The sequence below is a fragment of the Eurypyga helias genome, unplaced genomic scaffold, assembly GCF_000690775.1.
Source record: "Eurypyga helias isolate BGI_N326 unplaced genomic scaffold, ASM69077v1 scaffold12484, whole genome shotgun sequence".
NCBI lineage: Eukaryota > Metazoa > Chordata > Aves > Eurypygiformes > Eurypygidae > Eurypyga > Eurypyga helias.
The window spans coordinates 5,433-20,731 of NW_010246866.1; the positions used below are offsets into that span (position 1 = coordinate 5,433).

General features: G+C 38.6%; 1 protein-coding gene across 3 annotated transcripts in view; it reads left to right on the plus strand.

Moving 5' to 3' along the window:
• The first annotated feature begins 2,514 nt into the window (after positions 1-2,514).
• CREM (cAMP responsive element modulator) overlaps positions 2,515-15,299 on the plus strand; it is a 16,913-nt gene continuing 4,128 nt past the window's right edge. Inside the window, exons 1-3 of one of the 3 annotated variants that reach the window (XM_010150555.1) lie at positions 2,515-2,608; positions 2,743-2,885; positions 9,073-9,255. In XM_010150555.1, coding sequence (XP_010148857.1) covers positions 2,840-2,885; positions 9,073-9,255 — 229 coding nt within the window. In that variant the 5' untranslated portion in view covers positions 2,515-2,608; positions 2,743-2,839. Of the gene's footprint in view, positions 2,609-2,742; positions 2,886-9,072; positions 9,256-13,107; positions 13,198-15,299 lie in introns of those variants that run through there. The other 2 variants (XM_010150558.1, XM_010150556.1) reach the window with 2 other exon arrangements.

Consider the following 15,299-nt stretch of genomic DNA (forward strand, 5'->3'; position numbering starts at 1 on the left):
TGTCTTCTTAAGGGAGTAGAAGTCGACTATTTATTGTACTGAGTGAACTCTGGCTGTGTTCGCATTCCTAAAGGAGTAGAGACAGGAAAGCTGTGTCCTGATTAATAACAACTAGTGGGTTCCAGGGTTTTGCTTTGGCTTCATTTGAGCATGCTAATGGCAAGTAAGGTGACTCTACAGGAAGGGCTGGAAGATGCTGTAAAAGGCTCCATTACAGAGGTTGTTCAGCCCTTCTGTGATCCTCTTAAGCAATTTATCCTGCCACCTGGCATTTCCTCCAGATCATTTGGCTTTAAGTTGATATCCTCTCTCTGCCAGACAGTGAAGAACTTGGGAAATTATATCAGTTTAATTAAAAAAAAAAAAAAGTATGCTGAAGGTTGATGTTAAAGCTTGCATGACCTCTCCCTCAAACACCTGCAGCTTTAAACTGCAAGGTGCTCGAAACTTTTTCTTGTAATGCTACTGCTTTAGGGATTAAAAAAATGCTTCTCTATATCACATTCCTTACTGTTTTGTTAATGTTGATTTACCATGTAGGAAGGTTTAAAGTTCAGGTTGTTATTTGATTTTTTTCTACTTGCTCCACCCTGTAATGTATCAGGTACTGGCAGACTAACATGAGCTTGAAGTTAAATTTGCTGAAACACAGAGTGGTGGTAAAGTTGAAGGCTGAACGATGTCCAGGAAAAAAATCACAATGGTTTCCATTGGTCAGTGTTGTAAACGTGGTCACTTGTTGTTAGAACAAACTGAAACATTAAATTTATCTCTTGTCTTTTATCAGAACTTTTGACATTTCTTGCAGAAAATGTCTTCTTCCACATTAAAATACTTAAATTGTCATGTGATTTCCTTACTTTCTTCCCAAAGTATGACTGTTCATTACTTCTTCGGCCATCTTTACAGGCTAGGGTGGCTATTGCTAACCCTTAGTGCAATGGGAAGGTTTAAAGGCACTAAGGTCTTGTTTCTGCTGTTTGTCATCTTTCAGGTGTTTTTTCCCCTGCAGAATGACAGTTCTGTTTTGAGGTAGGATACCCAGGCTCTTGGCTGTGTAATACTACCTTAGTTTTGCAGTTTTATGCCAGAGACTTTAAAGTTGATCCGCCAGCAAATCGCTGTAGGATGCTGCAGAGAAATGCCTTTCAGAAGATCTCTTTGCTGGTCAGCATTGGTCCACCCTGCAAAAAGATGAATAACAAACTTCTTGAGCCTTTTCTATCTCTGCCAGTCGCCCTGGTGGTATGGTTTGGAGCTGCGCATCTCTAGACATGCAGAAGTACCTCTCATTATTTCTAGGTGGTCTTTTTTTCATTAGGCGGGTGTAGAGTTTAAATGATGTTTTCTGTTTATTACCCAGCAAAATTAGGCTACATTAAATAGTTTTACACAGAACTGGAATGTTACAAAATTAGCAAGTGAAGGGACAATTTAATTCTGCAATAACCTGTAGTTCTTCCAAGGTGTAGTTTTATAGGTTTGAGCTGGACTGACCCAGGCCTATAAAGTTCCAGAACCTTCCTGCCAGTCATTTTCTGTTGAGCTCAGGCAGGTTTTATTTCTAGCACCGAGCACTCAGGCTTGACATTAGGTCTAGACCTCTTCTCCACTGCACCCAGGTCAAACACTTCAGCCTTCTAGTCACTGAGCTCATGTTTGCTTGGTGTTGGCTTAACACAGCGCTTAGTCTGAAACTGCAGGCTTGTCTGGCTTTATGTGAAGTCGTTTTCCACACTAACTTTACTGCACTATTTCAGTTTGAAAATCTTGCACGCCAATAGTTCTGACCAGTTAAATGAATCAAGAAAATAGCATATTTTTCTTCTTCAATAATTGCTTTCAGTTCTGTGTAATAACATAATTGCTGGTAAAGAGTGTGATTCAACTCCAGACCTTCATGTAATTTTGAGGAATTTTAGAAGAAAAAGAACCTGTGAAACTAGTATTAATAAAAGTGTGAGAAAATGAGACTTTGTGGACTTGTCAGGGGTTTCTAATACTTGCACAGTATTACTAAGCCACGTATTTGTATTTATGAATATGTGTTGGTAAGTGTAATAAGTGTGCCTATTTAATAAACTTCTTTTCTAAATAGTTTTGGTGGGGTTGTGAAGAAGCTTTTGTATTGCTACTTTTATTTAAGGTGCATTACTATAATATATTGTATTTTAAGTGTTTAATTTCACTTTAAAAGCTAATTAAATTTTATAATATTTTTATGTTTAAAGAAATCTTGCATCCTCAGTACATTTTCTAGGTGTTATTCACAGAAAAAGTAGCCTGGGTTGCTTTGATGTTTTTCAAATGGAAAATGTCATCTAAGTGGCTATATGTTGCTAACTTGATAATTTGTGATTTGCTTTGGAAAAGGAAGTCCAAGATCCCATGATTAGTGCTAAATAAGTGCACAAACTTCCTGTATGCAAACATGGAAGGAATTTTTAAAATAAAATTTTACTCTGCTGCTATTTGTTTTTACGAAGTTACCAATTTCAGAAACTTTGTTATTACAGGCAGCATCGATTGCAGATGAATCTGCAGAATCAGAAGGGATAATTGATTCTAAAAAACGTAGGGAAATTCTTTCAAGAAGGCCTTCATACCGGTAAGGACACCTTAATGTGGTTTTGCTGGTTTTCAAAGGCAGCTTATATATTACAGCTAAACTGTCTGATAAAAGCTAGTGGTCTCATGGATATGACATTTCAAATATGTAAAATTATTTACATTCTTTTTCAGAAAAATTTTGAATGAACTCTCATCAGACATTCCTGCAGTACCGAAGATTGAAGAAGAGAAGTCAGAAGATGAAGGAGCGCCTTCTGGAATTTCTGCAATGACCATGCCAAGCAGCCTGTATCACACTAACACAGGGCAATACGGTATGTTCGCAAAGATGCTGTGATGTTGCAGAACGTATATAGGAACAACTTTGTTCTTAAGAGTACCCTAGTGCTGTAGAGATGTTGGGTTTTGGTAGAAAAGGAGAGCTTCTGTATTTCTAAATAGTGTCAATTTTTGTATTTAATTTTTCATAACATGGGCATTATAGACTTGTAGTCTATTTCTTGTAATGTTTGTTGGTTGCTAGATTTAGTCCTTACAGAAGTCCTATGCATTGAAAGTGTGGAGATGCACCTTATGCATCAGGTGAAATGAAAAATGTTGACACTTTTATGTGCATGTTGTGTGTTAGAAATCATTACAGTTTCTGTGATCAGTGTATTAGTGCTGTTCATTATATGAAATTACAATTAGTGAGTTAGACTTTTTTAAAGTGTAAGGTTGGAGTATTAAATTATTTCTTAACTTTGGATTTTCTTTCTTAAAAGAACTATGTCTAGTCCTCTCCAGTTATCAAGTCTGAACACTTTAACTGCATAATTAACCTAAATCGTGGTCTCCAACATGCAAGTTAAAAGTGAGATTCACAGTTCTGTTCTTTAGATTTGCTTTTAGGTTTTGTATTGGGCTGCCTTTTTTTTTTTTTTATTATTAATTTCTGAATTTATGTCAAAAATATTGTGTCACTTGCTCCCTGTAGCTTCTTTGAGCTTAATGACATATCATCTAAGGGATAACTTTCTAATAATGCTTTTCAAAATTATGTATAGGCTAAAGCTTCAGTCCTACTTTTTTAATTTTTTTTTTTTTTTTTAATGTGTAGACACACTGAAATGCAGGTATTTTTCCTTTGGGATAATGACAGGAGAGTTGCAAAAGAAATGTTGTGGTGTGTTTTTTCTTGAAACGAGAACAGAGGAAGTCTAGTAAAATATTGCACCAGGATATAAAAGAAGATAGAATTGTACTCTAGTTATGTTCTAGTCTCCCTTAGAATTCTTCAGTTATTTTAAATTTATGCAACTAAAGTAATTATCAACTCTGGTAAATCAGAATTTGTCTATAATATTATCTACCCCTTCAGCATAGAAAGTATTTCTGCTTGGGCTCCTAGGCTGCTTTTTTCACCCTTTTCTGTAAAGTACAGACATAAATAAATGTCTGCTTAATGATGTCCAGATTCTGATGTGGACATTTTCTGTGGACTTGTGGTCATGCTAAATTACAGTTATCTGGTACAGAATCTGGCAAGTATTCTTGCCAGATTAAATTATTTTCTTAAATTTTTTAATTACATTTTTAATTTGTCTTACTTTTTTTTTTAAAAAACTAAATCTATAATTGCAGTTTGAAGGCTTAAAAAGAAGTGCTGTAGTGTCTGTACTATGTTCTAGTGAACCTTCAAACCTTCAGGATTTCTAAGAAATTTGGAATTTAGGTTATTTAATTGTAGATTCCTCTAGGAATCCAGAGTTGTGTTTTCAAGAGCACTGTCTTGCAGGAGGTGATTCTTAATTGAGGATGTTCTAATTTGAACATAGCTATAAATCATAGTGACAGGGGAGTGTATAAAAGAATAATGAAATTCACAGATTCTGCTTTCTTATTCAATCAAACATTTACTTCTGAAAAATTAAGGAACAGAGAACGTCACCAACAATGTGCATGAATTAATTAAATTTTTGTGGACTCTGCTAAACCTCATTTATCTTACTTTACAATTGGCTTTTTCATGAGCCAATCATAGAAGATTTCTGGTTTATGCTGCTTTTTCTTTGAAAATGTTACAGCCTAAAATGTGCTGTATATTTAAGGCAATTTAACTAGTTAATAGATCCTCAGCCATAATGAGAATGCAATGACAGCCTCAGAATGCAATGACAGCCTTCATAGAGTCTGCTGATTCTGGTTCAAAAACTTTTTGAGAGCTTTGTCTTCCTGAAAATGGTTTTTCTTTTTATTTATTTATTTAAGTTTAAGTTAAAATGTCACACATCTTTTGCTTCAGTGGATTTGAAAAATTTGTAGCCAGGTCAGTCATCTCCTTGTAGTAGAGGGGATCTTAATTTGGGATTTTCCAAAGAGAGCTTGGCTGTTGACTTCTAGTCCTTAAATGCAGAAGGCATAGATCTGCAGCATTTCTGAGCAGTAGTCATGTTGGCTGCCTGTGATCCTCAAGAACTGCTGTGAGCTAAAACCAGGGACACTGTGTGGGGATGCAGCATCTCCTGTGTTGATTTCAGCCTGGATATGATGCAAAAGGTCATTACATGTATCTATTTTATCTTTGTCTCCTGACACTAGCTCTTCTGCTTATCATTATTGTATTTGAGTCCTCCTCTCCTCTTGGCCAGCACTGGTCGTGTGGGTTCTCTTGTGCAGGCATCCAGCAGTGTAGGCATCAAGTTTACTCACTGCAGTGTCCATGGCAGTGAAGAACTGGTCTTGCAGTGTCAGTACAACCCTCTGTACTGTGCCCTGGTTTAAAACAGATATCATATGCTACTACTTTTCTGTGATTCCTTATTTTCTCTACCGTTCTCCCTGTTCCTGCACAGGAGAGGCAGTTTAGTTGAAAAGATGATTTTGACTCTGTGTTGGTGTCTGGACGTCTGGGATGACTATTTTAGGAAAAACTTGATAAGCAAATTTTTCTGAAAAACAAATTATTTTTTTTCCTATTAGAAGCAGTGATGGCTGTTCTTTGCTTACATTTTACCAGCCAAAATTATATGTTGCCATGGTTTCCAAATATCTTTTTCCTCAGAGCTTCTTGGCTTTGGCTTATGGAACAGACTGGCAGGCATGACCAGCTATAGATAAGACATCTTTCCCAGTTACCTCCATCAGTGTACATGTTACCTTTCTGTAAGGGGAATGGATAGTTTTGCATCAGGTCATGTCTCGTATATGAGCCTTTAACCTGATGTGACTACAGCCTACTCTGTGGGCTGTAGTTCTGTCCGTGTTGGTTACTGAATCCTACAAAAAACCTGCTTTGTCTCTCCTTTTGGTGGTGGTGGTCTAACGATGCAAGAGTTGCTTGTTCCCTTGAAGCGTGTGAATCAACTGCCCCCCACTCCCCTTTGCCTGCTTGTGCATATCATCATGTTCTGTCTGAAATGATGCAGGGGAAATGAAAATTATTAGTTCTTTTGCCATCTGTTTGGTATGCTTGCTGTCTGAGGACAAGTTTTTAACAAGTGAAGAATTAAGAAATCTTTTGGGAAAGATGAACTTTAGTTGCTTTTCTCAGGGAAGGACAGATCTGATTTTTCTGGATTAGAACTGTTTATCATACTCAGAGAATGTTACTGGTATCATCTTCAGCCCTAGCTAGAAGTGAAGTGTCACAGCATCCAACTGCATGTCATACAGCTCCAGGGACTGTCCTGAAAAGTCCTCTACTCTTCATGGAAGGCCCAATTTCCAGTAGAGCTCCAGCACAGCGAATGTCTGTGCAGTAGTTGAGATCAGGACAGTGAACAGGATGTGGGAAAACTCTGTTATGGCAGGAATCAATCCTGTAAAGGAGACAGTTACTGGAGTTAATTCACTCTTGTTTAGAAAGTACTGGGTTGTGATCTGAATGAGTAATTGCAGGACAGCTGTGATGTAATTGGTTACCCAGGCTCACTGTGGAGCCCGTAACCTGGTATGATTCTGTGCTGATGTTTCATGGCTCAGAAACCCAAACTGATTGGTTTTTATGTGGTATGGTACTGTGATGATGTAGACATACCACTTCTGGTGCTAACTCTGTGAGAGGCAGAATTCAGCAGTGTTTAACTTCTCTAGGAAGTATAGGTGACAAATCCTGCTGGGAAGTCTGTGTGCTGCTGGGAGCCTGCTCTTTGTCCTGGTCTCCTGAAGAATGGAGGAGACAATATACCCAGCCCCCCTCTCACCCTCCCTTCCCTTAATGCCTTACGCAGCCTGTGTGCAGCATCCAGGTACTTTCTACATTACATGTTCCCCATTCCGAGGGTAGGACTTGAGGTCCATGCTGAACTGTGTTCCAATATGGCAAACATATCTCTCTGCTTCATTCGGCATGAGAGGAATCCCCCATTTTCCTCAAAAAGGAGCTAATTAAGCTTCTGGGATTTGACAGTTTTGGTAAATAACTGCTTGTCATGGTAACTCTCAAAAAAATTAGCTGAGCTTCTAGTAGATCGTTACTGTTGTCTAACTTACTAATAACAGTTTACTAATCAACTATTAGTATCTCAGTGTTCTTTGAAGTGTTATTATCTGATGTTGCACTTTCAAGATATTCAGTTAAGCAGAGCTGAACCTGCAAGAATATCATCAAATATTGTGCATCTGAAGTCAGAGGAGCTGGCAATCCTGAATCTGTACTTACAGATGGCTTTTGTGCAACCTCAGACAACAGTGAACACAATGACAATGACTGTAGTTTAAATATCTTCAGGGGAGAAAGACATTTATTACTTCTTGGGAATTAGTTTCTCATCTAAAAGTTCCAGGAGTATTTTTATTAACATAACAGACCTGGATGAGATGGGTGGAGCATTCTGTGGACAAGGAACTGGCTGGGTGGTCACAGTCAAAGAGTTGCGGTCAACAGCTCGATGGTGACTAGTAACGAGTGGTGTTCCTCAGGGGTCTATATTGGGCCAGTATTTAACATCTTTGCTGGGGACATGGACAGTGGGATTGAGGGCACCCTTAGAAAGTTTATGGGTGTCCCCAAGCTGTGAAGTGTGGTCAATACACTGGAGGAAAGGGATGCCATCCAGAGGGACCCTGACAGGCTGGAGAGGTGGGCCACTGCCAACCTCTTGGAGTTCAACAAGGCCAAATGCAAGGTCCTGCACCTGGGTTGGGGCAATCCCAAGCACAAGAACAGGCTGGATGGAGAGTGGATAGAGAGCAGCCCTGAGGAGAAGGACTTGGGGTACTGGTGGACGAAAAACTCAGAATGGGCCCGGTAGTGTGCGCTGGCAACCCAGAAAACCAACTGTATCCTGTGCTGTATCCAGAGGAATGTGGCCAGCACGTTGAGAGAGTTGATTCTGCCCCTCTACTCTCTTCTTGTGATACTCCCCCCTCAAGACATGCGCTTGCTTGAGTGGGTCCAGGGGAAGGCCATGAAGGACAGGCTAAGAGATGTGGTTGTTCAGCCTGGAGAAGAGAAGGCCCTGGGGAAACCTTAAAAGGGGCCTACAAGAAAGCTGGAGAGGGACTTTTTTACATGGGCATGTAGTGATAGGAAGAGGGATAAAGGTTTTAAACTGAGGGCAGGGTAGACTGAGATTAGATATTAGGAAGAAATTCATTGTGGTGAAGGTGGTGAGGCACTGGCACAGGTTGCCCAGAGAAGCTGTGGATGCCCCATCCCTGGAAGTGTTCAAGGCCAGGCTGGATGAGGCTTTGAGCAACCTGGTCTAGTGGAAGGTGTCCCTGCCCATGGCAGGGGGGTTGGAACTAGATGATCTTTAAGGTCCCTTCCAACCCAAACCATTCTGTGATTCTATGATATTTCTGCTTTTAACAAAGACAGTGCTAATTTCAAAAGGAATATACAATTAACCTCTCTAGGGAATTTGATTTTGCCTAAATATTTAATTATGGTGGAAACACAATATGATTTTTTTTTTTTTAATGGGGAAAGTATATTTGAATTTTTTGGATTGCTGATTACATGGGAGGGGGAACCCTTTGTTCTCTTTCTCTTTTTACATAAGTCTTGGGCTCTTTACAGCTTTGTATAACTTGGAAAAACACTGTTAGGCTAGACTTTCTCTCACATGAAGGAAAGGATTGTGAGCATCAGAAACTTGCTCTTCCTATGTCTAGATGTCCTAGGTTTTGGTCTGTGAGAGTTGATAAATATAGCTTTTTGTTTAATCTAACTTTTTTGGATTCATTTTTAAAACAACAATCATTATGGCTAGGAGCTACTACTTTTTGCTAGTTTTAGAACTGTTTTAGGAGAGTTCATATTTCTAGAAGCGTAGAGATAAAATGTGTAGAACACTGCTTTATACCTGATACACACATGGGATGTACTACACAGCAGGCCCATGTTTGTGGAAATCAGGATTATGTAAAATTATGTAGATTTTGTTGTGCAATTGATCTTTAAGCAAGGACAGGACCAGGAGTCCTATCATACAATGCTCATATTAAAAAGGGAGATGTGCTTTTTAACATGTGTTCTTTCTCTGTCTATTGCCTAACTTTTCTTTTTCTTTTTAGTTACTATAAACCAGGATGGTTTAATCCAGATTTCTAATACAGCCTCTGATGGTGTCCATGGACTACAGACACAGACAAATTCCACAGCTCCTCAAGCAGGTGCCACCGTTGTGCAATATGCAGGACAATCACCTGATGGCACACAACAGTTTTTTGTTCCTGGAAGCCAAGTTGTTGTTCAAGGTATATTTTATTAGTCTATCTAATTTTACTTTTTTCATTTAAACCAATTTTTGTTAAAGGCTTTTTATTTTGTGTTAACATTATTTTACTATGACATGAAATATTTACGTGTAACAAGATGAAAGACAGTCTTAGCAGGAGACTGAGCTTTTCTGCTCAGTAAAGCAACTGCTACTTTTGATTTTAAAAAGTTGTGAGGAGGAAATCACAGTATAACATCACTTTCTGCTTTGAATTCTCTTGTCTAGACTTAGAGATACGTGTTTAATTGCAGTAAAGGTGCTGCTACAGATTGAAATGAGAGACTGTGGCTGCTTTGTCATTTAATATATGAAACAAACTTGTTTTTTTCAGCAGTTAAGCAATCTTATTAAAAGCAAGTTCTGAAGTTCTTTGGATATGTTTAGGGCAGAATTTCCTTGCAACTTACGAGTTTTGTAGGTTTTGGAAAGGACATTCTTTGCTGAAGCTAGTTTTCTCTCAGAAGAACACTTTTGTAAGTCCTATAAAATGTACACATGAGAACTGAACTGTGAACAGGGAATTCTTGAACTTTCCTGTGGTTTATATAGGATTTTTTTCCTTATGCTGTTCTTAGCCTTTTGTAAAGGCTGAGGGAGATTGAGAACCAAAGGTATCTTGGACTTTTATCAGTACCAGGGAGAGTAGGGTAGGGATTTGGGTTGTGCTGAGGAAAACCTTTGAAAATGCAGAAGAGATTTCTGTATGGAGACACCAAATTAATGACTGCCATGGAGGATACAGGGAATTTGTTTTCTCTTGTAAGTATTTTGTTTTAATTGGTACAGAGAAGCAGGGAGGGCTGTGTGAATGCTTTCTTAAGGCAAAACAGCTGTCTGAAATAAACCATGAGAAGAACTAGGAAGACTTTAAATATGTATTCATGAAGTGGATGAGAGTCAACAATTACATGTAGACACAAATATCTGAGATAATTGGTGCTCACCAGGTTGAGGTGCTTTTTTTGTCCTAATATGGATGTTTGAGATAAGTTCTGTATTTAAGTGGCTGTTTCTCTCCCTTTGCTGAAAGGAAGCCCAGGATGTAAATAAAAGTAATAGCTTGTAGATTTCTGAACTTTTTGAGACAACACTAAATAGTGATACTCAATTTGCTTTCTTCCATCGCCTCTGGTTAATTCTTTGCTGAAATACATTGTCTTTCCAAGACATTTCAGAAGCATTTCAAGGAATCTCTAAGACTCTGATATGAAAAACCCTAAACCAAAATGTTGGTTTTCATCATGCAGAGAGTGTTACTGTAACCTCCCTAAATATTGTTACAAATACATTCTTAGCAAAGCCTTAAAACCCAAATCTGACTGTTGCCACAAACACATTTCCCATTCTGGTAGTGCGTGTTTTCTGACTATGAGTCTAGTATGTTTTCTATACATGTGTGTACCACACCCCTTAAATTAGAGGACTTGTCTGTCTTTCAAGGTTGACTGTAGTATTTGTATATATTGCTTTGGGTCTTCCATGCTTCAGGGGCAGTGGTAGGGCAGAGAGTTTAGCTCTTCAGTTGTTTCTTAAACCCCTCCTCCAGTCTGTGAAGAAGCACAGAACTTAGGGACTGTATCTGGCAGCATTTCAGTCCTTGGGAGGTTCATTTGACTGGCCTTCCTTTACAGACTCTTCATTACAGGGCTGTCATCTCACCTCCCTATTCTGTCTCGGTGATGGGCTCGGCTGCTGGATGGCGTAGCCCATTAAATGATCTTGCCTTTGATTAAAACTTTCAAAACAGATCCAGAGGCAGACAGAGGCAGATCAAGATTACTGATTACCTGCTGTATCCTGTTTCTGGAAGCTTGAAGATACTTTTAACTAAATTGCTATGTTCTCTGTCCCTGCTCAAAGTAGTTGACCTGCTGGGGTTCTCTGTTCCATGTGATACATAACACATACCAATGTGTTATGATATCCAATGATACATAACACATACCTGGGAAAATACAAAAGGCATATAGTAAGTGACTGTGAACTGAAAGATGATAAGAAGATAAAAGGTTTCAACTTATACATGCTATCACTACTGGAAAATATTTTTTAAAAAATTATATGTATATATATATGTAAAAGGAGTATGGAAGCACCTGAGGATGTTTACAGTAATAGACATCTCTTTATGGTAATAATTTCATATCATCAACAAACCTGCGTTATGCAGGATGGAGTGAGACAGTGAATTTAGTTGGATATACAAGTGTCTAATACGTTCTTACGGTAGGTTGTCTTGCCTGTGCTAGGACTCTGTAGGAATACAGTTTATGAACTTTTTTCCTTTATGTACACTTTGTAGTTGACTGTTCACCTAATAATGTGATAGCACAGATTGTAATAGGAAAGCAACATTCTGCTTAATGTCCCACTTAAATATATTTTTATAATGGTTTTGAGTAGACAGTATATACATTTTATTTGTAATAATCAAAAGTAAAAGAAGTAAAAATTAACAAATATCAGTCCTAGGTCGGAAAAGATCTGTTAAAGATTGTTCAGATAGCACATGTATTTATATTTTTTCTAAATCATTTGTTGATGAAGCTCACGTAATAATGAATATCATCACATAAACCCCGTGTTTGATATATCCTGACAGCCTGTGATGGGGAAAAAGGGTTAGTATAAAAGCACCAAAGGTGTTGATCCAGCTGAGTGATATTTCATGTGCTGCAAGTTTACATTCAGAGGCAAAATATGAGGCAGTTCTGATGTCCTGACAGTTTTGGGTTAAGGGTTATTTTGGTAGCTGAAGCAAAAGGAAGCATTTAATTATTAGTGAGAATGAGTATGGAAAAGCTGTCTCAGAAGTCATTCTGTTAGGTTCTATGTGTGTTTTCATAATATGGTCAGTGATATTTGAGATCTCTGGCTTGAATTTGTGTACTTCGGTTCTGCTCTTCTGTTCACGTGGTGCTGAAGTGGCCCTGTAATCACGGGGCGCTCCTTTTTTGCACTGATGCTTCTGCTCTTGCTGTCCTTGGCATAGTTGCACAGTTGATGAATTACCAGTCTGAATTTGTTTATTACAGACAAATAGAAGTTTGCTGTGCCCTACATACGTACCACTGCCTGGGCTGGTCTGAAATTATTTTCTTTTAAATTGGTGTAAATAAGGAGTAATTCTGTTAGAGCTGTTTTGTGTTTTTTTTTATTTTGCAATATTAAGTCAACCAGATCTCTTGGACTTATTTGAAAGATGAGGGAATGGGGGGGAGGTAGCCCTAATTCTGCCTGTTACAGCATCTCAGATCACCAGCTTTGACTTACTTTGTTGGAGCTTTCTTCAATCTTTTCTGAAGCTTTTAACTGAAATTAAATGAGTAGGTTGTGGGTTCCCCCCACTGCAAGGAGCTTTAGCCTTTCATTTACCTCTTTGTTACAGCTTGTTAAGCTTTTCTGTCTCACCTGTGTCTGCCTTTTAGTGGAACTGCTCCAATCAAAACAATTGCATGTCTTTTTAAATTTTCCTTATTTTCTATGCAATCACGACTTTATAATTCTGATTAATTCATGGATTCTAGAGCCACTTTTTAGTTTTTGTCAGTTGGTGCTGTGAATTTTCAGGTCTTGCTTCGCAGCCAGCGTTGTGGTGAGTGCTCTCTGTAGCTTTATGAATAATTCAGGGAAAAAGAACAAAGCTAGGCTTATAGAAATATGGAAGAGGAAGGAAAAAAAAACCGTAACAGGTTTACTGGAAAAAAAGTTCTTTGGGCTGCAGTGTCAGCGAGCTGTTCCAGTGACAGAGCATATTAATGAGAGTGGTAAGCAAGTGAGGTCACTGTGATGTCAGTGCTCTTGCTTGTAATCCTGCACATGCTTGCTAGTTTGGAACAGTTCATGCTGAGCTCTGGTAGAGGAACAGGGGAATCGTGTGTGCAGAAGCTGATCATGGCTGTAACAGGAGATGAAACAGGTAAAAATTTTGTTAGTCTTTTACATGATGTTTTTGGATGTCTAAGCAGTGCTTAGTTGGTGTTTGTGACATTTTCTTTTGAACCTGTTGCTGTAACTCTTTCATCTTTCAGAACTGGTACAAATAGCTTCTGGTTACAGCTAGTCAGTGTAGGATTTCAGGGCAGTCTTAACAGTTTCTTGGAGAGGGGAAAAAATCAATGTTAGTGCACGAGTTCTTGCACGGATTGATTCAGACAGCTAATCTTTACTGTTTGATACAGGGTTTTGCTGAAAAATCCACCACTCTTCTAAATTCTTCTTTATCGTGGAGATAGTCGTCTTTATTTTGTAAAAACGACACTGCATTTTTTTGTTTAGCCATAAATACTTCAGATTTGATAAATAAATAGGCTTAACCCTAAGTGTAAGAGAAAGGTGTGCATTGTTTCAGTAGTGTAAATAAACCCTATGCTTTCATTACTAAAGAAAATACTGAACGCAAACAAATTTGAGAGAGCAGTAAGTATTGTAACGCCTGCTTGTTTTCTCCTCCACTGTTAAAATGGTCTGTTCCTCAGCTAATTGAGTTCAAAAGGCTGACGTCATTAGATTTCCTGGAATCGTGTTGCAGTAGGGAACTGGAAAAGTTAAACTCCAAACAAGATACACATTGACGTCAGCTCCAAGTCATGCTGCGATTTAGTCAGTTCCTTTCTGCTCCGTCAATTGCCTCCGGCAGATCTGTAATGTTAACCAGTTCGCAGCCGGTACCTACGTGCTGCTGCTCACTGTTCTTTAATCCAAAGATAAAGATCTTCTCCAGGTCCACGGTTTGAGTTTTTTTTATGCTCAAAGGAATAAATGATTCATGCCTTGTTTAGCCAGTTTAGTGGTGAAGTTAAAAACCCCTTTGATAATCTACTCCCATCATTATGACTCACAGAAGGGAAGAACAGACATCCTAATACACAGCATGCATCAGGTTTTTTTTCTTCTGGATAGGGACTGAAAGAACTCAAGTGCAGGGATGCTGTCTAGTGTTCAGCAAGACCCTTTTCCCAAGAACCTGCTGATACAAGGTGGTTGATTTTGGACGTGGTGTGGTTTGTTTGGTGTTTTGGTTTTGTGTTTTTTTTTTTTTTTGTGGGCTTTTTTTTGTGTTTTTTGTTTTGTTTTTTAATTTCTCAGAGCTTAATTAGAAGGTTAGTTGTACTTTTCCAAATTCGGTTTGGGTTTTTGGTTCTTGTTTGTTTGTTTGGCTTCCTGTTAATAATTTCCTTTTTGCAAGTCTCAACTCAAAGCTTCATGTTTTCAGTGACCTTTTTACTCCGTTGCAATTTTTAAGGAGGAGAAAAAAAAATTACTTGGGGCAAAGTCTTAGGGAAATACGCCACCTCCAGGTTTGTTGCCTTGTTAACTGTCTCAGTCCTATGCCTGGTATGTTAGGAATGACTTTAAATAGCCACAGAGGTTTGTGAGGCTGGATCAAAGGTGTGTGGGATTTTTGTCTCCGACGCTGCAATGTGAAGGACCCATCTCTCTAATACATTACTAGACATAACTATGATTTTTTTCAAGTGTATTTTATTGCTGTTGCTTAAAGCCCGTTTCAACTTTCCTGATGGCATTTTTTGCGAGGAAGCAGCATTTTATTGTAACTGTTTGAGATACTATACGAAAAATTGTGCAGACCTTCAAGTAATTGGTTTGCAGGGGTGTATGGTAAAGCACACAGTACTGCACAACTAAAAGATAGTTTGTCGATGCTACGCTTTTATTTTTTAAACTGTGGTGTCTGGGTTTACCAGGTCTGCACCACCACAGTGGTTATCTATCTCCGTTACCACGATGGTAGGTTTGTAAGTGAGCCAACTGTTAGGCAGGGACAGACACTGCTGGAACCCGGTCAAACTATTCATGCAACGTGTTGTTACTTACAGTGGTGTTTGCTGATCCCAGCTGAGATAGGGGCTCGCTTTTGTTAAGCCATGTTGCAGATACTTTATCACACTCGTAATAGCAGTTAGGATTCCTCTTTAACAGCAGAGTGTAAGTCAAAAACAACGAAGTAGTTCGTCTTGTCAGGCAGAGGTGACCTTAATTATGGGTCTTTTCCTATGA